Source organism: Pholis gunnellus (genome assembly GCF_910591455.1).
Source record: "Pholis gunnellus genome assembly, chromosome: 15".
NCBI classification, from domain to species: domain Eukaryota; kingdom Metazoa; phylum Chordata; class Actinopteri; order Perciformes; family Pholidae; genus Pholis; species Pholis gunnellus.
Window position 1 is genome coordinate 2193699 of NC_136542.1, and position 22398 is coordinate 2216096.

The following is a 22398-nucleotide window of genomic DNA, read 5'->3' on the forward strand; positions in this document are numbered from 1 at the left end:
AGATAACGTTACTTAAAATGATGAGAGAGGCGGTAAACTCCACTGCAGAATAAATGCGGGTGTAAAGTGAGATTATGCGGGTTTTGTCCTCCACCAAACCTCCGTGGTTGCATTGGTATAATAATAAAAAACACACTGTATTCCAGCAGTGTCCCGGTCCTGGTGAAACCAAACCCAAAAACAAGCCTCGCTCCGGCCGCGCGCGGACTCACCACTTGATCGGCGGACGATGTTCTCCAGAAAAGTGTTCTGCGGTGCCACAAGCCCTCTCTTTCCCCCGGGCATCCTGCTGCGGGGGGGCGGAGCTGGTGTCGGTCAGGGTCTGTGGCGGTGTGTCTGCTGCTCGGAGGTCGGTACTGACGCTGGCTCTCAGTCGGACCGGTGGAGAAGCTCATTGTAACCGTGCGCTCTGGCTGCTCGAGGCGCACTGAAGCCACGGCGGCGGCGCTGCATCCCGCTACCCGAACGGAGCGCCAGGACGCATGCGTGCCTCTGACTGCTGCGCGCTCGGTCCTCTAAATATTGATGGCCAGAAATAATAACACACCACTTTTATTTGAGACATTGTTTCAATCTGTATCTTTAAATAAAGCTTAATATATATCGCATTCATCATTATCATCATTAAGACAGTCCTCATTGCAGTGTTTTAGTTCATTTTTAAGTTTCATGATATCTTAAAGAAGTAAAAAGGAAAAGTACGGTTTACATGTTGTATTACCTTGTCACTGGCAAGTGCCTTCATCATTTCAAGTGTTAATTGTAAAAATAAATGTTATATTTGATCATGTTATAACTTATACCAGTTATAAAAACATATAGGCTATAAATACCCATGATTTTAGTTATATTTTTGTAGTTATTGTTGTTGTCTCCCATTATGAAGGGTTTAACTAATGACTGCATTAATGGATAACAGATCGTTTACTGTTGCATTAAAAAGATCAACTTCTCTGTTGCCAGGTTAAGAAGAAAAAAAATGATCGGTGTATTTTTTATCTCTAGTAGAATGTTACACACCATTGTAAAAAAAAAGGGAATATGTGAAAGTATATGGTTCATTATTTTATGTTAGCTCTGTCAGCATGTTTGTTTAGTTTGTACTGTTAGCGCTGTTAGATTTTTACAGACGTATGCTGAACTTTCAACGTTGGAACAATAGTTCTTGTCATCACTGAGCCAGAAGACAAGTAGAGATAAACTGTTAATGAAGAAATAGTTACACCACGTAACGACATATAAAACCAGAAACTGATATTACTACATTTCTATATTAAACAAAACAACAAGTTCATGTGAGCTCTGCAGGTTTTTGAACTTTAAAAAAAGCCAGGCTAGCCGTTTCTCCCTGCTTCCAGTCTTTATGCTAAGCTAGGCTATCTTTCCGTCTAACTCTTTGAAAGCAAATAAGCGTATATCCCGGAATGTCGAACTATTCCTTTAAGAAATACACCGTCATACGTCAGCGAAATCAAACCAAACACCCGTGAAGTGGTTAATAACAAGTAGCAGTGTGTAGTGACAACAGGAGTCCCTCAGGAATGCTCATTAGCTTGTATGAAGGGTTAACGGGGCCCCGAGGAGCCGAAGAGGCAACTGAAGCTCCATGCAGGACGCCACGTCTGTCTGCTCCGCCTGACGCCACAACCTTTTTATTTACTGAACGTAGCATGACTCAAAGCTTTCACTGAGGCTCAGAGCATCTACATTATTGACTAAGGAGGCTGCACTTATTCAAAGCTTTAAATAGTCTCATGCATTTAAGTTGCATTGGCTTTTTTTATTACAGCCTGTAATGACCGGAGCCCATTAAAGCACATTACAGGCCTGGTTGAGGGAGTCAGGTTTCTATAAAAAGTGTTACTTAAGTTGATCATACAAACATCAAAGATACTAGAACTGAAAAACACTGGCTTGTGACTTTTTGGGCTTCTGTAAATGAAGCTATGTCCAATTCTGCAGGCTTTTCTTATCCAGCATTCGTAAAACCTACAAAAATATATGCGTTGTAATTCGTAGGTATCCCACAAAATCAAATTTTATGTAATCCACGTAATCACGAACAAGTATGAAGACTGCAAAAACCCACAAACGGATCGGCAGGAGATGGTCAAACAAAAGAAACGTGTTTCCTCCAGGAGACCGTTGTTCAATCCCCGTGTGAAACAAGAACTCCGTATTGACTTATTTGTGACCTAATTTTTGTACTTGAGTCCCACTTCCGAATTTATTTTAACCCAAACTACAATCTTTACCTAAATCTAAAAAAGTAGTTTCCTGTGAAGACGGAAGTTTATTTTGAAAAGACTGATTGTATAGAAGTCTATGAGAAAATGACTCTACTTCTCTCTTGATTTATTACCTCAGTAAACATTGTAAACATGAGTTTATGGTCTCAATCTCTAGTTTCAAGTCTTCTTCAATACAGCATGATGTTCATTTAGTAAATGATGGTCCATTTAGAGTCAAACAGACCATAAAGCAGGGGATGCTTTAGGGCGGGGCTTACAGTGATTGACAGGTCTCTACCAGAGACTATACGGCGTCTCTACGTCACCCCTCAGTCCAAATATGGTCACTTCCTGTTCACTGGTTGCAAAAAACCAAGATGGCGACGGCCATATTCCAAGATGGCGAACTTGAGGCATCATATTATTTCGCAGTCCACAAACCAACGAGTGAAGTCACGATGACTACGTCCACTTCTTAAATACAGACTATGGTTCCTGGACTTCCGTAGGAAAAGTCACGAAAAATTAGGATTCACTTTTTTGCAAGATATACAAACAATAACTTTGCTGCTGTATTTATGCTGACGTTATTTTAAGGGTCGATGGCGCTTCAATGTTATCATAGCCTCGCACTGATCATTCCAAACTTCATCCAGAAAAACAAGCATTTTAAAAGTTTGCTTGTCGTCGCACAGATAAACCTAATTCGACTTTTTACGAATCAGCATCATGATGTAGTTATTTTGGCTTCCTCTTGGTCTGTTTATTGATATTAAACCACAGCATTGTCTGTTTATTTTGGTTACAGCTGTCGTAAACCAGCTGATGAGTGGCTTGATTGAGTGAAGACAGCTGTATGTCAACGGACATATCAGTATGTGAGAAACGTATTAAGATGGACTTGGAGAAAACGAGAACTTATCCTTTAAAATTAAGCAGTCAAAGCTATTTCTCAGCTTTTATGTTCTGTTGATGCTCTTGTGACCTCTCATTCATCGAGCAACCCATTGAGGGTTTTCCTGACCCCTAAAGAGTCCAAAACACTGACAATACTATCAGACCAGAAAACAACTCTTCTTACCACAATGAGACACAAACATGATTCTATGAAACCTACAGCAGTTAGTTGCTGCAGCTGACACTGTGATGTTGGACTGCATCTCAAAGTCGTATTTACAAATCTCTCATCTACGTTTCTGCACCTGTTAACACCCGCTGACTCCCATCTGATGCTGTCAACTCTGTTTGCATCATTGTGTGTGTGTGTTGTCAGTGAACGTGCATGGTTCAAAACGCTCCTGCGGGACGCCTTTAATTGGCCCACTAGCATCATGGGATACCAAATGCATGTGACAGTGCAGGTCGGACAGCTGCCGCCTCTTACTCGCTTTTTCACCAAAAGGTACGGAGGCTCACCGATGACCAAAACCTTCTGTTGAGAGGACTCAAAGCAGTTAGTTTTAAATTGATTAAGGAGGACCTGAATGACAAATTATTCTCAAACCAACATCTATTTTTTGAGAATAAAAGACTAAACATTTCGGCTGTTTGTATACTTGACGATATGCCGGTATTTTCCACATCCTTTCAGCCGATTGCTGATGATATATGTGCATATTTTTTTTTTCACCTAATTGCAGAAAACATCTCTCCTGTAGAATAATCCGGGCGAGTCTCGTCCAGCATCCGTAGCAATAACTACAAAAAGTGACGCACCGTTATTCTGCGATATCCCACAATAGTTGTATGTTATCCACGTAATAATGAACGAGGAAGTAAAGACTCCAGGAGACCGCTGTTCCTTCCTCGTGTGAAACGAGAATCACAGGATGAAGTCTTTGTAGTCTTTGTATACAAAATTATTATTTTATATTTATTTAATATTTATGACATTGATAAACTTCCATACACCGAGTTTGGATTGATGCCTGAGAAAGAAAACGATGAGTCAGTGTTTGTATTTTCTGCACCACTGATCTTCTCTGAACAGACTCTCATAATAAGAGACCGGTTGTTTTTTCGATTAAGCGTCAATCTTTTCTACAAAAGGTGTTCGTTGTAGCGCCGTCTCTGCTCTTCTGTCATTCACAATCAAATCAATCAATAAATGTGCAAATACTGTCGGACACTCGTCTCCTTGAAACGAGTGAACGTCCAACAGATTCATCTCAGAGCCGACGAATAACCGAGTTGGATTTAAACTTTGAACAACATCCTCCCCAACAGTTAATAATTCAAACCTCCCAAATACTGACACAGTTTGGCTTCTTCAGAGTCAAGACATTTATGGAAAGTGAGGATCCTCTTTTTAGTTTTTATTATAAGCGAAGACATGAAAAGTGGTAGCTTTTAGCATTACTGTTACAATTAGATAACAGCTTTCACTTTACAATACAGGTGAGCATTATACTGTGTGTGTGTGTGTGTGTGTGTGTGTGTGTGTGTGTGTGTGTGTGTGTGTGTGTGTGTGTGTGTGTGTGTGTGTGTGTGTGTGTGTGTGTGTGTGTGTGTGTGTCTCATCTCTTGGGTAAAATATCTTGTTCAGGTCACACAGGATGTGCTGGTGCTGTGTTTACTGGGTCCACCCTCTGTGCTGTGTAGTTACAAAAAGTCACATTTTATTGTATTTTGCTTTATTTTCAGCAAAGATACAGTTGTAGTCAGTTGCATCAGTGTTCCTGGGATGTTGGTTTTAATGGTGATACTGCCTCTGAAATGTTGATGTTTTCCTTTATAGCATCTCTATTTACCAGGGAATGGTAATAGAAAGAAGCTACTTACATTTGATTCATATATTCTTCGCTTTCAAAGGAGACCACTGCTTAAACGCCTCATGGTTGAGGAGTTATTCCTGATCCATTTCTTATTTTATTCATTTTCTGAGAGACTTAGATCTTAACGGGTTAAAACAGAATGTGTTTGTAGAGCAAAGAAACTCCACAGAGAAGACAGTACGTTATCTTGCGCTGGTAATTTTAGTGATTTAGGAATTTAATCTCGTTTTCTTGGACTCTTTGTAAGTCTTTCTGGACAAAACATATTAAAAAGCCTTGTGTTTATGATCCCATGAGGATGAACAAAGTGTTTTTTTGCATCTCGCCACGAAACTGCTGCGCGTGTCGAACCCGGCCGCGCTGGACAACGAGGAGCGTCTCCACTGGGATTTGATGACTGTAATCATTCTAATTACGGCGCACCAGCAACCCTCAATTACGCCCAATCAGCATTCAGCGGGCGGGCGGACATTGTTTGCCAGCGCTCACGACCACCAAGCCTTTTCGGAGCAGCCAGCCGGCGAGCACCGACAAAATGTGCTCGTGGATGCAACGACGCGTGATAATCACCTCATCGACGGAACAGAAAGTCTTCACGAGCACAGAAGCCGGTAGACGAGAGAAGTTCAGCTCCTGCAGCTCTGACTACGAGCAGTTATTTCTAGCACTGCTGCTCATCGAGTGGAAACGAGTAAATGTCACACGGTGGAGATCAAAGGCGACGTAGACGCTTCATTTGGGGAGGGAAAGTGGGAAGAGAGGTATCGAACCCCACCACCACCAGCGGCTATCAATGTTCCGCCTGCACATCTGGAGGGAGACATAGCTGCATCCCTCCCTATTGATCTCAGAATTAATTAGTGCAGTTTCCACCAGTGCTGCCCATCTCTCACTGGCCTTAAAATAAGGAGGGGGGGGGGGGGTCAAATATCAAAGCGCTGACTGCAGAAGTGTCCGCCAAACCTCCAACCCCCGAGCCAAACTTTCAGCTCCATCAAAAGATGGAACTGGGTAACTGCCTTTCGTGACTTGAATCGTGGTGGCCGCACAAATTAAATGCATGTGACTAAGCAACAGTCAGAGCAAGTGATGTGCTTAATAATCAAAAAGACGACTATTGGTGGAAGGTCCAACAAACAGGACTTTCAACCAGAAGACCGGTGGTTGACACCATGTTGTGGTTGTAGTGAGGTGGTTGAGTTGCCCAAACCTCACTGTTGGTGGTTTAGTTGCCCAAACCAACCTGCATAATTAGTTTAAGGCCAACCATGAAGTTTTTCCTTAATCTAACAAAGTCTGCTCTGAGAAAGTGAACATATCCAGCTCAACCGCTACGACAACAACGTACCAAGTTGTTCGCTGGGGGGAAAAAAACATTCCAAAAACAATCCATTGAGCGATTATAATTCCCTCACAATTTTGGCAAAATAAATTATTTCTCAGGAGTCTCATGAACAGCCGCGAGGAGTCTCATGAACAGCCGTGTGGCATCCAAGAAAGCCTCTTCCGCTGCACTTTAATTGCCGACTACTGTTTGAATCACATGTAAAATGTATTTTTTTATGTAGCAGGTTGACAGGCGTCTGGGATAAACCCACCTGTGATCACTTTGTCTCGCTAATTACAACCGTGATGCTCTTTCTGCAGTTCGTGGCGCTCTCGGAATCTCTTTCCCTCCGACTGAATGTGGCAGCTTGAATGGGTTTATTTTGGAGCTGTGATTCTGAAGCTTTTAGTAAATCATCCCCCTCTTAATCTTGGGTACACAGTGGCATAAGGACACAGGATGCAGTTAAATAACCACCGTAGGAGCAGGAAATAGAAGCCTGATTTGATGAAATGGAGCCATATTTGCTGGTTTTCGGTGATAGTTGCACCATAACTGGTATCGTACAGTTGGTGTCACCTGGACCAAGGTGAGCCGAGCCGCCATAGAACAAGAACCTCAAAAGAGGAACGAAGAACTAAAACGAAGAAGTTTGGATGAATCCTAATGATTTTCTTTAACTTTTTATATTGAAACCATCAGACTAACTGGAACAGGACAAGTTCTTTTCTATCTCTATTCATGGTCCCCACAGGAAGAATAGTAAAGACAGCTGTTCCATGATATTGCATCCTCAAAACTAAAGTCTTGATATCATCATGTTTGCTATATTCATGGTTCCAGAGGATGAATCATTATTCAGTGACATTTCCTCCAGTGCCACCATAAGGACACAATTTATTCTCGTCCAACTGGTTCAGTCTATCATATCTAGAAAGAAAAAAAAAAGAATCATATTCCCAAGAGGATGAACCTTCAGGACTTTTTGACGAGATTACAATTTATGAAATGACATGTTATAAAAAGAGCATTAAATTACATAAAATAAGAAAACACCACTTAAAAGCAAAAAGCACAAAAAGTCAACCGTGGTTCATCTCCAGCAGACCGAAAAACTCAGACAATTAAACAAAACAAACACCGTGAAAAAAAAACTCTGTCGCGTTCGCGTTCATCTGTCCGTGAACAAGCCGCCGGATTTATGGGTCGAGAGGTTTTGTGTTCTTCCAAAAAGCGGAGAGTAAAAACGGACTATTCCAGGAGGATGAAATCAGGCTTTTAAAAGCACGATCGGTCAGTTTTAGCAGCACGATGCATTAAGTCGTGTTAAATATTTAGCTGAGCTGCCTTGAAAACAGGCAAAATGGATGTTTAGAGTCCTCTGTGAGTCTTCTGGCCTCCAAGTTTCCTTCCTGATGAACAAGCTGAGCTCCAACAGCGTCCGCTACGTTTACTGGGATTAATTAACTCGACAGAAGTGTACATGAGGAGAAGTAATAAATAAATCGCTCCAATTAAACATTTAAGAGAATCTAAAGATGTAGACCGGACTGAAAAAAGCTGATTGTGTAACGATTCTGGCAAGAAGAGAGGAGGAAACAAGGGGAGAGGAAAGGAGAGAGGAAGAGGGAACGAGCATTAGAGGAAACATTGAGAGGAGGAAACAAGGACAGGAAAGGAAAGAAGAAAACCTCCGAGATGAGAAAACGAGGGGAGGAGGAGAAAAGAAGAAAAAACAAGAGAAGAAGGAGATGGAGAGGAGGAAACAAGAGCGAGGAAAGGAGAAGAGAAGGAAAGGAGCAAAGAAGAGAGGAGATGAGGAAACAAGACATAGGAGGAATAAAGGAGTCGTGTATTAGTGATCCAAAGTTAAGGAACAGAAGATATGTACGAATGATCTCAGACCAGATTAAGTTAACGGATCTAAAAATACTTTTGCCTTGTCAGCATAAATCACAAGCTGCTGCAGCTACAAAGAAGAAGCTTCAAACCCAAAACAACAAATCATTAGAATCAACAAACTGATAACTTCATATATAATAAAAAGACTGAACAGCAGCAAGTGAGTGAAACCAAACTGAAAATTAAAATCAATATGAAACCAGAGACAAAATAAAACCATGATCTTTCTGTTGAATGTCTCCGGCTCATAAATGTGTGAGGCTTATTGTCTCTTTGCGTTTGTTCACCTCCTCACACAATAATAATCTAATATTACACAATAATAATCTAATATTACACACTGATGAAATCTGAATCATCCTCGAGAGTCTAGACCAGGAAGAACACTGAGAGTCTGAGTCACACAGAGTAAAGAAGTCTTTATTTATTTATGTATTTAATAAGAGATTCTGTCTGAGAACATCATGTCTTTATTAAAAAGATATCTTTGGACTGTTTATAGTCGTTCGGTGGTGGAGTTTAAGCATATGTATTCAAGTACAGGACTTTACAAGGGACATTTTGGGCTTTTTCATTTTAAATCGTTTAAATAATTTGGTCTGTATAATTAATGCATTTTCTTTTACATTTTGGAAGTTGAACCTCAGCTCCTGTAATAAACTGTGGAGCTATAATACTCAGCTTTACGGTCAAACAGACATGGTGTAGTGGACTGTCGCCTCACAGCAGGAGGGATGAATATGTGTTGTTCTCCTGGTGTCCACTAGGGGCATCACTGCTGTGTTATAGAGCACTTTGGATTCAATGCAGTAAAATCAAGGAGATGTCGCAGACTGCGAAAAAGTATACAGAAGGTATAATAATTGAGTTTTCATAAAAATAAAAACATTTAAAAAGGGTTCATATTTGAAAAGAATGAAATCAATATTTGGTCGTTATGATCAGCACCGCTGTTAAAAGCTTTGTGAAGATTTTGTGGAAACGAAAAACATTCATATGTTTTTGAGTCAAGTACAATTCTAAGGTACTTGATGTGATTATTTTCATTTTCTGTTCCTTCATTCTGGAGGAAAATATTGAACATTGGTTTCTCTAACTCAGTATCAGGTATAACTTGATGCTGGTACTTGTGTACTTTTACTTTGATTACAAATTTGAATGCAGGACTTTTACTTGCAGAGTATTTCTTCGTTGTAGTATTACCACTTTAAGGACATCGGAATATTTAATTCCAGAACGTCCTCTGATCAAAATAAATCAGCTCAATAAAACAAGATTAAATATGAAATGGAAACCAGACAACAGCAACCGGAGAGTTTAACAAGGTGACATCTGCACACACACACACACACACACACACACACACACACACACACACACACACACACACACACACACACACACACACACACACACAGATTTACAGCTGTGTGTGTGAGTGTGTGTGTGTGTGTGTGTGTGTGTGCTCGTAGTCATTATTTATGGCCGGCTTCATACACTCAGATACATTTCTGTCTTCATCGACAAGAAATAAATAAATAAAGCTTTTATCTCATTCATGCTATTATGAAACAAACATGACTTTTTGTGTCTGATTAACATCACAAAATGTTCCTTTTTAAGAGTGTGTGTGTGTGTGTGTGTGTGTGTGTGTGTGTGTGTGTGTGTGTGTGTGTGTGTGTGTGTGTGTGTGTGTGTGTGTGTGTGTGTGTGTGTGTGTGTAAATCCCTACAGGCGCTGCTGCCTTTCCACTTCACAGAGTTAATGTGGGTTGAACTCTTGGCTGCGTCTCTTGTTTTTATGGAGAATCACAAAATGGTAAAGATTAGCCGGCAGCGTTGTGAGATTAAGAAGCTTTTATTAATATACTGTATATACATTCATTACTTCATGGGGATTAAGGGGAGACTGAGACCACAGAGGGAGAACATAAATATAAAGAGGGAGAACATAAATATAAAGAGGGAGAACATAAATACAAAAGATTCAGTGAGTGGTGAGGGAGGAGGAAACAAGTAAAAAGAGAGGAGGAGGAGACGAGCAAGAAAAGAAACATTGAGAGAAGGAAACAAGGAGATGCTAGGAGGAAATAAAGAAAGTATAGGATGGGAAAGAAGGAAACAAGGAGGTGAAAAAGCGAGGAAGAATAAAGGAGAGAAGACAGGGGAAAGCAAGGAGACAAGAGGAGAGGAAAACTAAGAGGAAATTAAAGGGGGGAGGAAACAAGGAAAAGAAAGGCGAGGGAGAAAAGAAATATGAGGAGGAAACAAGAGTAGATGAGAAAAAAGGCAACGAGGACACAGATGAAGGAACAATGGAGAACAGGAGGAAGCAAGGAGAGAAGAAACAAGAGGAGAGGAGGTAAGGAGGAGAAGAAAAGAGAATAAATAAAAGGACAGAAGAAAAAGACAGGAAAGGAAAGGAGGACATAGGAAAGGAGGGAACAATGCAGGTAAGGAGAGCAGAGAAGGAGAAAGAGGAGGGAACAAGGAGAGGAAGAGAGAGGAGCGAGGAGAAAACAAGGAAAAGAGGAAATAGAAGAGATAAAAAAGAGAAATGGGGAAAAAAGGAAGGAAACAAAAAGAGGAGAGGTGGAAGATAAAAGATGCAGAGAAAGAAATGGAGCAGGAGAAAAGTGAGGAAGAGGAAGAGGAGGAGGACCAAAGGAATTGAGGAGGAGGAGGAGCAAAGGAAGAGAGGAGGAGGCCGCCTCCACAATGATTCAGCAGAAAAAGAGAAGAGATGCAGCGAGGAGGCGTGAAGGAGCCTCAGAAACAGGATGAAGGGAACTTTGACCAACAAAATAAAAGCGTGAAGAGCGTGACAGAGAGAGGACACGACTCACACCAAAAAATATATTATAATATTATAATAACCAGAGTCAGTGAGACTCCTGAAGCTTCATTAAGAGAAGCATATTTAATGAAATAAAACAACATTAGTGATGATTTCTAAAGTAAATACATTAATAGTGACTGTTAAAAATTAGATAAAATGTATATTCAGATGTTTCAAGTGTCTCAGATTACAACACAAGAGTGAAGGAGCTCTGATAAAAAGGGAGTGACAGAGTAGAATAAAACTAATTAAAGTGTCTATAATTAGTGCAATAAAGAGCAAGTCTTTGATAAATTAGTGCCTCGATGTACAAATCCATGTCATAAATTAGAAATACGTATTCACTGCGGTCATTTAATTCCCCTGATTAGTAAATGATGTCCTCAAAAGTACCCAGTTGTCCCCTAGAACTCATCATTTAGCTCCTTGAATTAAATCAAAGTTTAAAGTGCCGCTGAACAAGAACATGTCTCCCCCTGCAGGCCAACATCTGCTACTACAGCCGAGTGATGACTTCACACGTGGATTTAACTCAATTTATGTTAAATATATAGATTTTATAACAAAATCAGAAAGTGTAATAGATGTCATAATGGTTATTAGATACAGACAGACAGGCAGGTGGGTGGAGTCGTGGTCTTAGTTAATCAGCTGCTCTCATTGTTTCTTCATAAAGAGGTTGAAGCTGAATGAATCTGAGTCGTTGAGAAGTTTTTAATTATATCTGAACCAGGAGTCCTTAAAGAGAACCTCTTCTGTAGACACGTGATCCTCATGACATAGACAGTCAGAGGCTCCGCCCACATCCTCATTACAGGACCTCCACTTCAGGGACGCAACATGAAGTACTTGTAATAACTTGAGTATCAAAATACACATAATTGTAGTTCTTATTTTCCAACACTTCAAGTTAAGTTTTATTAGAAAACGTATAAACCTCTGAACTGCAGGTCTTTGCTGCCCTCTGGTGGCAGACTGGGGTACTGCAGCACTCAATCTGCTTTAATAAGACGCTGCTCCACGTTTAATAACGATTATTTTAAAAGTTAAATGCCTCAGATTGTTTTTTAACACTTAATATCAGCATGCATGTTGTTTTCTTAGGGAGCATAAACTCAGATGAACATTGACAAACGTTTAGTTTGTGAAATGGATGTTTTGGGATTTTAAAAGAAAAATTGAATCTCCAAACTCGTATTTAACTGCAACATCATGAAGCAGAAGAAGAGTTTAATCTAATTTTAGGGTCAAATTGTTTTACCAGAGCAATAGAGAGACAGCATATTAAATGTATATTTGATTTTAAACTGGACTTTGACATCAAATCTAACACGTGAATCTCATCAGGACATCAGACTTGAGTCGGTGCATCAGTGGCTTTGTTTTTGAGTTTTTCCCTCTTTGACAAATAGCCATGACAGACCTCTGGCTCATATATATCCGCTGCTCAAAGGATTGTGGGTAAGAACAGCCGGATGTAGAAGAACATCCAGGTATTTTCTTGCGTATTCTGCATTTGAAGTACGATGCTTTTAATTCAAAATGTAGAACGTGAAACAGTCCAAACTCACGAACCAAGAAGAAAAGAAAAGTCACTTTGAAACATAAATTACGTCTGTATTTAAGACAGTGACACTAAATCACTCACCTCCTCCTGCAGGTGATCAGTGTTCACAGCAGACAGAAAAATAAAAAGTTCCCTCCAGTGAAATCCATTTCCTCATCCGTCCATTGTTGTATTGTCTACAAACCAGGATTTAAACCTCTTTAAACCTCTTTAAACCCTCTCACGGCCCTGCAGAGCTCCTCAGCACACCTGTGTGCATCCTCCTCCTCCTGCTGCACTCTGATTGGTCAGGAGAACATCTGTGAGGTCACAAGAAACATCCTGGAGTTCTCCTTCTTGAGTTTTTAGGATCAAGAAGACGAATGAATAGAATTTGAGAATGAATTTCCTATATGTATAGTGTCATTTCTTTGTTTTGTTGACTTATTCCAGAGATGTTAAAGCTTTAGTCCCGATCCAGATCAGTGGGTGTTGGTTTTGCCGACCGTCATAAAAAGAAGAAGTTGATTATTAGTTTTAGTCGAAGAAAAAGTTGAAGAGAAGTCACATTATAGTCCATTTTTAGTCATTTCTTAATTTTAGAATCTATTTGTTTATTCAGTCTGAGTCATTGTGTGAAATATCGTTTCTTATTAGATTAAAATGAATATTTCTGTAAATCCAGTCGAGCCAAAACAGTAATTTTGTCATTTTACGAGAAATTTCATCTGATGAAGAACAAACGATGATGAAGAATTCAGGTAAAAACACGGAACTAGTCACGCGGTGACTTTTAGGATGACGAGGTTCATCAATTCATTTAACTGTTCATCTTGTTGCATTAAAACCAGATTTGTATTTTACACGATGGACCGAAAACAAAATAGTCAAAATGTGGGAAGTGAAATTAAAAAAATACAAAACTAACTGGTGTGTGTTTGTGTAATTAATAATAATAATATAATAATAATCTTTATTGGTGAAGCACATTTCATACACACTATGTAGCTCAAAGTGCTGCACATTCAAAAATAATAAATACAAATAAATAAAAGAGAGGAGGCCCGATGCTGCTAACCACCTTCTGAAGTCTCATCATTAGTTAAATGAACCTGTCTGCATTCTGAGTGTCACATGACCTGACCGAGCACCTCATTCTTTTTCATTTACTGTTTTGTTTAGGTCCATTACATAAAATATGTTATGTAAAGTTTATTATTGTTAAAGATTGACGTCTTCAGGAGGAACCTGTGAGCTCGGGGCTGAGAGACACAGACAGGAAGTGTCGGAGACACGTTGTTGTTTGTTGGTCTTTTCATGGGATTTGTTGACGATACGAATAATATAAAATAACACCAGATTATTAATGTTTCTCTGACATTTAGAAAAATAAAAGCTACATTTAAATATGTGTTGCTCTATGTAAGAAAATCAAATTAAGTAATCCTTTAGTTAAATATCTACCACTACCTATATATATACATACATATATATATATACATACATATATATACATATATATATATATATATATATATATATATATATACATATATATACATACATACACACACATACACACACACACACACACACACACACACACACACACACACACACACACACACACACACACACACACACACACACACACACACACACACACACACACACACACACACCCACCCTGTGGACCCAGTAAATAAAGCAATCCAGCGTCTGGGCTTTATCACAAAACAGGTTTAATTTAATATCTTTATTTTTTAAAATAATTAAACATTTGTATTTCTCCAACCCTTTTCTATCTTTTTTTTTCAGTTTTTAAATCATATTATATCCGGGCCTTTCTAAAGCACACATTAATTCTGCGAGGAGGGGGGAGGGGTTGTTTTGTTTTTATTTACCGTCACCCCCCCCCCCCCCAACGGGGCAAAGTGGTCTGCTCTGTGCCCCGCACCCCTCTCTACTCCCCCTCCTCCCTTTGACTCCCTGCCTACCTGCCCTCCCCAACTAAAAAAAAATATGCCCAATGGTGAAAAGAAACTTCATCAAAATATCCAAAAAAATGAGATAAAAAGCGAGAGAAGAGGGAGGAGTGAGAGAGAAAGGGAGAAAGGCGGGAAACTATCATAAATACCAGGAAGTGTTGTTCCATAATACCTCTTTATATACTGGATACTCCTCAAACATAGGCTAAATCACTACAAGATACAAGATTATCAGTGTACTGCATTCAATAACAATGTACAGGGGTCTGTTGTTGTTGTTGTTGTAATACTGTGAAGTCAACGCGGCGCCCGGAGGAGGAAGAGTGAGGTGAGGCAGGAGCGCTCATCTTTTCACAACAGGAGGAAGATTATATTTTTGGCGCTCCTCTGAAGACATTTTTATTTTTTGTGTGTTTTATTTTGAAAGTCCTCGTTACGGCCCGGAGGATACCAGTACCAGACTGATACCTGGGACACCTGGCGTGACAGGTGAGGAGGAGGAGTGGGGGGGGGGTCAGAGAAGGTTCAGAGAAGAAGAAGAAGATGGGGAGAAAAATAACCAACTGGTTGAGAAGCAGTCCATCTTTTGTTTTCTTTTGGAGGAAATGAATCGAGTGCGTTTACATGAGCATTCATATTCTGGTTTATATGAAGCCTGCGTGAACAGGAAGTTAAGACAAACACAAAGTTAAAGTTAATGACAGGATTTTAAAAGGATGTGAGCTCATCCACGAAAACAGCCAAACAGGATGAGACGCTCGATTAAACTAATTAAAAAAGATTTGTGAGAAAGCTTGAAATTAAATTTCCTGTGAATTCAATTTAATTATTTTGTTTGTCATCAGTTAATTCATTGCTTTGCGTTAATGTTCATACAATCATAGCGGCATAAATAATGTGTCTCCTTGTTTTCAGTTTATTTTTCACTGTTCATACGAACACCAGGTGGCGCTAAAGTAAAAGACAAAACTACACACAGAGGTGGAGGAAACTATTTCAAAACCCCAAATTGTGATTTATAGTCAATATTTATGCAAAAATCCATCAGTTTATTTACATTCAGAAAATACCTTTATAGTAGTTTTCGTTGTTTGTGGCAGAGTCCGCCATTCGATGAGTGCATGTTCTTCAACTTTGGTAATTTTTATCAGAAGTTTCCCTCATTGATTGATTGATTTCATACAGCTGCATCAGCGCTGGTTTAGTTTTGACAGAAGTTTTGACAGAAAATGCAAAAAAAAACAACTTAAACTTCTGCTGCAAAGTGGCTTTTATTGTGAAACAGCCACAGGAAATACAGTGTGACTTTAAACTGAAGCCTGGGATCTGTAGCAATAAAATATAAGATTATTTTTAAATAGTTCACTAGTTTTTTTTTATATGCAAAGATCAAATTATTTAGGTAGTTTGTGGGTAAAAAAAAAATGTAAATACCAGATTGAAGAATAAAAATAAGTATATTTAACATTTATACAATTAACTCTCCCACGAACACGCATGTAAACGCACCCACAGAGGAGATGTGAGCAACTTCCTGCTGTTTTTAAATGCGTTTTTTCTTCCTCTCCTGTTTAAAACCGGAATAAGAACCTGTAGACAGGTGGGCGGGGCCAGAGAAGAATCTTAAGGTAAGGATGCGGGGCGGGGGGGGGGGGGGGGTCAGAAATGACAGATGCACCATTAGAGAGGAGGGAGGGGACAGAAAGATGGAGGCAACGAGAGGAGAACCAGGAAAATAAAAATGACACACAGGACTGAAGAAGAAGAAGAAGAGTGGGATGAAGAGTTAAAATCAATCTATATTCTCTTTTTTTTGTTGTTTTTTGTTTTCCAAGAGTTCGTCTCACGTCCTACAGTCCAGAAGTGTTTTTTTTGTTTGTTGTTTTTTGTTTAATTCCCCCTCCCACACAAGTCATTTTCTCATTTTCTATTTTTTTCTTCCTTTTTTTATTATTATTGTTTTTTGTTTATCCGTTTGCAATAATATCAGTTTAAAGGGAAAAAAAAACAAAAGAAAAGAAAGAATTAATTATTTACAGTGCTGTTGAAATAATGAAAACAGACGTGATGAATCTACTGTAAAGTAAGTCGCACAAACACAGGAGGAAAAAAATAAACAGAAGAAAAAAAAACCAAAAAACAAAACAATTAAGAAACCAGCGGGCGCTCCGGGTCGATCCGAAGACGGTGGTCTGTATCGGGGATTTCTCGGAGCTCGGGGCAGACATGGCTGATGTGGAGGGGGAGGTGGGGGGGGGGGGTAAGGATGGAGGAGGAGGAGGCGGGGGAGGGGCAGAGGGAGCACGGCGCTGTCTTCGTTAAGTTGGGATGATGCCGTCGCTCCTAAGGCCCCGCTTCAGCTCCAAGTCCTCCAGCTTCTTCCACAGATCCTCCCGCTCCTTCTCCTTCTTCTTCTCACTGGAGTGAACAAAGAAAAACATGGAGGACGGGTCTTATTGTGTGTTCGAGACGCTGCAGCCTGCCTTCAAACCTCTGAATCTCTTTGTTTAAAAGGTGCTATTTAAATAACGTTATTATAAATACAGCAGTTTGTTGCAACAGCTATATGTTACATTCTCTTTTAAGTCCACACTAAACTGAACACTTTAATTTATTCAACACTTCAATAACTTAATTAAACATCATTTATCTATTTTCCTGTTTATTGTCATGCACCAATCACCAAGTCAAGTATCTTTGTATGTGCAAACATGTTTGGAAATAAAGTGTTTTGAATTTAAAAGATCTGTTGTTGATCTGTGATGAAGATGTGAATGTGAGCGGCTCCTCACCGCTGGCGGTCCGACTTGTAAGTGGCTGTGAGTTCGTCGAATAAGGTACTGTTCATCTCCATGAAGGCCTTCAGTACGTTGTACACCAGCGCCACGATGGCCCTGAGGAGGGAGGACAGAGAGGAGGGGGGGGGGGGGGGGGGGGGGGGGTCAAAGTGATGACGTAAACAAAAAGTTTACATCGTCTATGAACTCTAAATCACTACTGAGCAGTTTAAAGAGCCGTTTAACTCATTTTCACTTGGATTTTGGTTTTGTTCACTTGACGCTGCTCTCTGCTGTTTTCAGTAAACAAGAGTCCTCATGTGGCAAAGACAGCTTAGTGAGAACTTTAGGTCAAAACACATACATGACAAGAAAAAAAAAACACACGAGGAGGAGAGCTGCTGACGAAGCTGCCGGTCAGCAAAAAAGCGATGACTGAGCGTGGGAACATAAACGTCAGGGCGAAAAGCATCTTAAAACAACAAGAAACCTGCATGTTTCTCGTTGAATATCTGCAGAGACTCACGGGTTCCAGTGCTCTTTGGAGATCCTGTAGAGGCTGGCGAACATGATGGGCAGGATGACGCTGGAGTTCTCCTCGATCAGACTCATGATGTACTCGTTGTTCCAGTAGTACAGAGCTCGCTCTGCAACCTGGGACCGAGGAGACAAACCCGTAAACCTCCAAAATATCATAAACAAGTGGTCCCTTTAAAACCAAACGGCACCACAAAGAACCTGAATACATTCTGTGCATGCTTGTTTTTCAACACCACGGGTAAACTGATGCTGGATCAGTCCTCTACCGACCTGGAAATGTGGGCTGGAGACGCATCTGGAGATCTGTTTGAAGAGCGGCTCCTGGATCTTGACGAACTGCGTGGGCTCGATGACGTCCAGGATCTCCTCCAGCTCCCCTAGAAACATCACCTGCCACCGCAGCACAGGAGGGAAACGTTTACTACACACACACACACACACACACACACACACACACACACACACACACACAAACAAACAAACAAACAAAAACAACAAGCCTCACCTCTTTTTGACTGCAGGTTTTTGGCCAGAACTTCAGTAAGCCTCTGATGACCTGAGGAGGAAGAGACGCAGACTGTTTTATTGGTTTCACTTGTATTTAACACTTCAGTGAGTTGTCGTGTCTGCACCGTTTCTGATGCACCTGCACCCAGAGCATCCGCTGTAGCAGCAATATGATTGGCTGGTTCTACAGCAGCCTCTGTCAGCCTAAATATCCATTGATTAATTGATTGATTAAAGTGTGTTTAACTTTAGCGGACAAAGAAACGGTCTGGAGTTGTTGTGTGTTGAGACTTGTTACACTGCTGGTTTCAGTGGATACTTACTGGTTCTGTTAATGTTGGGTCTTTCTCTAGGAACTGTACAATGCAATACGCCAACTGCAGGGAGAGGAGAGCACAGGTTAGAACACACTTTAGCTTACAACAGCAACTCAGAGGAACCAAAACTTTATGCATGTGCACGCCCAGTGCACGTGAACGGATCATGTGATTTCTGAAACGTCGCTAGAACGAATACGTAGTAGTGTGGATGTAACTGTAGACGGCGACTGTGAGCAGCAATAGGAATGAATAACAATACGATATATTTAAGACAGACAGACAGACCTGCATTGAGAAATGAAAGCAGTAAGTCGTACCTGTGCGTGGAAGAGGGACAGACTCCTGACGGTGTGGAGGGGGATCAACACTTTGACCAGAAACTGTTTATGCTCCGCTTTCAGTGGCAGAGCGAAACCATTGATTATACTGAGAGAGAGGGAGAGAGCAAAGATAATTTAAACATGAACACACGGAAGAGTTTCATTGTGACGCTCTAAAGAGCAAGTGGAAGATCAATGAGCCGCAGACATACAGAGGACTGTTTATACGGAGGACGAATACAGAGATGTGACATTCAGGCTCACTGGGAACTTTTAATCTATACAAATGCCTTTACTGGTGGGTTTTTAAACTGAGGCACCGACTCATCTGATCTGACATTGAGGGGGAGTCTGAGCTAAAACAGCAGAAGTATGATCCTCTTTGGTTTTAAGCCTGAACTGTGAAACGTCTTCTGATTTTATAACCGGGTTAAAACTTCAGAAATGTAAAGCGGAGCGTGTCGGGCTTTAAAAATAATCAATAGAATCCTACATTGAATTCTGTAGCGGACTGCTTATCTTTAATTATATCTATTATCAATAAATTTGCTGCTGCTGGAATTAGAAAACTGATTAAAGCTGACATGAACAAACAAATGTACTAGAAATGATCATTGCTTCATTTTTATCTGTTACCCAACAGATGATCAGAGACCAATTGTTTCGGCTTCATTCTGAACCTTTTCAGGTATGAAAACCTCGGTTTAGGTTTCAGAATTAGGAACCGTTAAAGGGTCATGAATGTTACTTTGAACACTGAAGAGCACAGAAGTAGCCGTGAGGAGATTACAGAGCTTTCATTAAGATGTATTTAATATATTTTGATCAAAAATAGAAGCAAACACTGTGCATGTCTCCTGACTCAAAGCTGATGAACTTCTTTTTTTTAATGGATTAAAAAGAAGTTGAGCTGAGAGGATTCATCCATTTCTTATCTACAAGTCGATCTCTGCGCTCGACTCTTCCCTGAACTTCACATTTCTACTCAGATTTTGGCTCGATTACAACCAGATTTTAACACTCAGCTTCATCATTTCTTATCAGTCTTCTGCGTTCTGGGGCGTCTTCTCCATTAAGAGTGCACGACTAAACGAAAAGATAAAAACCTCCGCGTGTGGTCAGGACTAAATAAAAACAGGGCCGAGCTCTTGGCTCCGCATAAAGGCATCAGCTAACAGAGTGTAAATGTGCGTCTGAGGGTCGGAGGCCTCCACATACCTCCCCAGGATCTCCAGCAACTCAGCCACCCCGTTGAAGTGCTCCGTCTCATAAACAAAACTACAGAGGAGACGAAAGAGAGGCGACAGGAGTTAGACAACTAACACAAAGAGAGGATTTGTAAACTAACATAATGAATCAAGACTATTCATACAACTAAAATAGGAGGGCTGCATGATATATATAGTTATATAAAGATATATTTATTGCACTTTCACATATAAATAGAGAGGATTGCTTTCACTTCCATGTTGTGCAACATTTCTGTCCAAATCTTTGCATGAAAATGATACTAATAACCAAACAAGGTATTTTTTACGACTGAATTCAAAACATTTGTTATTTGCTGTTTTGAAGCCTCGTTTCGGCCGTCGCCATCTTGGATTTTTTGCAGCCAGTGAACAGGAAGTGACCATATCTGGACTGAGGAGGAGTGACGTAGAGACGCCGTATACGTCTCTGGTAGAGACCTGTCAATCACTGTGTAGCCCCGCCCCTAAAGCATCCCCTGCTTTATGGTCTGTTTGACTCTAAATGGACCATCATTTACTAAATGAACATCATGCTGTATTGAAGAAGACTTGAAACTAGAGATTGAGACCATAAACTCATGTTTACAATGTTTACTAGATAGATGGAGATACAAACTTGTTTTCGTCTACTCACCGTAGAAAAATATTATTGATCTGTTTTCGTATAAAAGCCCTCAGACCCAGGAATTTGCCGTAGATTCTATGCAAGACTGTCTTCAGGTAGTCTCTCTCCCGAGGATCCTCGCTGTCAAACAACTCCAAGAGCTGGAGGAAGAGGAGGAACACGGACGGATGAAAGGACAATCAGAACCAGAGATGAGAGACAGACATCGAGGCAAAGAAAAACACAGAGGAACGAAATGGTGAGACGGATACGTAGAAGATACGTGAAGCTTCACCGTCAGACGGACTCAGACACTCACCTGTAGGACAAACTTCTGGTCTATGTACTTTTTGGCAATGCTGGGCTGGAATTCCTGACTCTCCAAGAACCGGATGAAGAACTCGTATACCAACTGGAGAGAGAAGAAGAAGAGAAGGATGGAGAGAGAGAGAGAGAGTTGTTGATGTTAGAGCAAAAAAAGTGCTAAAATGATCTTTTAATTCACTTTGTGAACCTCTGATTAACTTTGGACACTAACTAGAGTCAAACTTCCTGCTGTACAACAACAAGCTGATTGTGTGTTCCTCTAACCAGACTGGACTGGATTAAAGAAGGGAGGGTTTATCGAATGTTTGGATTTGTGAGCATGTGGGTAGTTAAAAGGATTTTGATCGGGGAGGAAATATATGTTTATAACTTCGGAAGAATTATGCAAATGAGACAAAACAAAAGATATTATTAATTAATTTACTTTTTACCAGGAAGCTTCTCCTTGAGATTTACATCTCATCTCTAAAGGAGTCCTGGGCAGCAGGCACACAGAGGAGGAGGAGGGGAGGTGACTGGCTCTAAGACCTGGACCCAAAAACTAGACCCGAAGCAAAACCCACCAGACCACCAGGAGCCAAACAAAACCACCAGGAGGAATTACAGCATTCAACAAATAACAAGAAGTTGGAAAACAAATGGAAGAATGCAATATGTAGATATATATTGACACAATAAGAATAATCATTATTATCTACTGTATTTTGAATACAACCACCAGGTCAGTGGCTCTAATGGTTATGACGTTTCTGAAATAATTCAACATCTTCCGATCTCGTGGCTAGCTTAGCATAAAGACTGGAAACAAGAGAACAGTTCTGTCTGCCGACAAACTCTAAAGATCAACAATGAACACGCTGCGTCTTGTTTCTTCCCTTTTACAATTTGTGATTTTAGGAGGAGTCCCGTGGTAGAGCCATCCATTCACACAGAGTCTCTGTCACACTGAGGTTCAATGCAAGTCCATCAAAATGTAAAACTCATCACACCACTTGATGTTTTCGGTCGCAATGAGGTTGCCAGGTTTGGTACCACCGTGCCCGTTCACTGACTAAAAGATGTGCTGAACAAAAAGTATCTGGCAACCCGCAATACAGCCAGAAATACTGAGAAAAGCTGGGCGGATGGATGATAGAAGTAACGCATA

General features: G+C 40.4%; 2 protein-coding genes across 5 annotated transcripts in view; both read right to left on the reverse strand.

The window, feature by feature from the left end:
- Positions 1 to 285, reverse strand: part of kcnh5b (potassium voltage-gated channel, subfamily H (eag-related), member 5b) — a gene marked incomplete at both ends in the record, with an annotated part of 102752 nt that extends 102467 nt beyond the window's left edge. The window contains one exon of the mRNA XM_079174228.1: positions 213 to 285. Within this exon, the coding sequence (XP_079030354.1) occupies positions 213 to 285 (73 nt within the window). The remainder of the gene's footprint in view (positions 1 to 212) is intronic.
- Positions 286 to 14590: 14305 nt separating this feature from the next.
- Positions 14591 to 22398, reverse strand: part of ppp2r5eb (protein phosphatase 2, regulatory subunit B', epsilon isoform b) — a 36969-nt gene continuing 29161 nt past the window's right edge. For all 4 annotated transcript variants that reach the window (XM_079175188.1, XM_079175187.1, XM_079175186.1 and 1 more), the window contains 10 exons: positions 21244 to 21336; positions 20955 to 21085; positions 20289 to 20348; positions 19068 to 19176; positions 18754 to 18807; positions 18429 to 18479; positions 18194 to 18313; positions 17910 to 18037; positions 17399 to 17500; positions 14591 to 17024 (listed from right to left, as the gene is read on the reverse strand). In XM_079175188.1, coding sequence (XP_079031314.1) covers positions 16925 to 17024; positions 17399 to 17500; positions 17910 to 18037; positions 18194 to 18313; positions 18429 to 18479; positions 18754 to 18807; positions 19068 to 19176; positions 20289 to 20348; positions 20955 to 21085; positions 21244 to 21336 — 948 coding nt within the window. In that variant the 3' untranslated portion in view covers positions 14591 to 16924. The remainder of the gene's footprint in view (positions 17025 to 17398; positions 17501 to 17909; positions 18038 to 18193; positions 18314 to 18428; positions 18480 to 18753; positions 18808 to 19067; positions 19177 to 20288; positions 20349 to 20954; positions 21086 to 21243; positions 21337 to 22398) is intronic.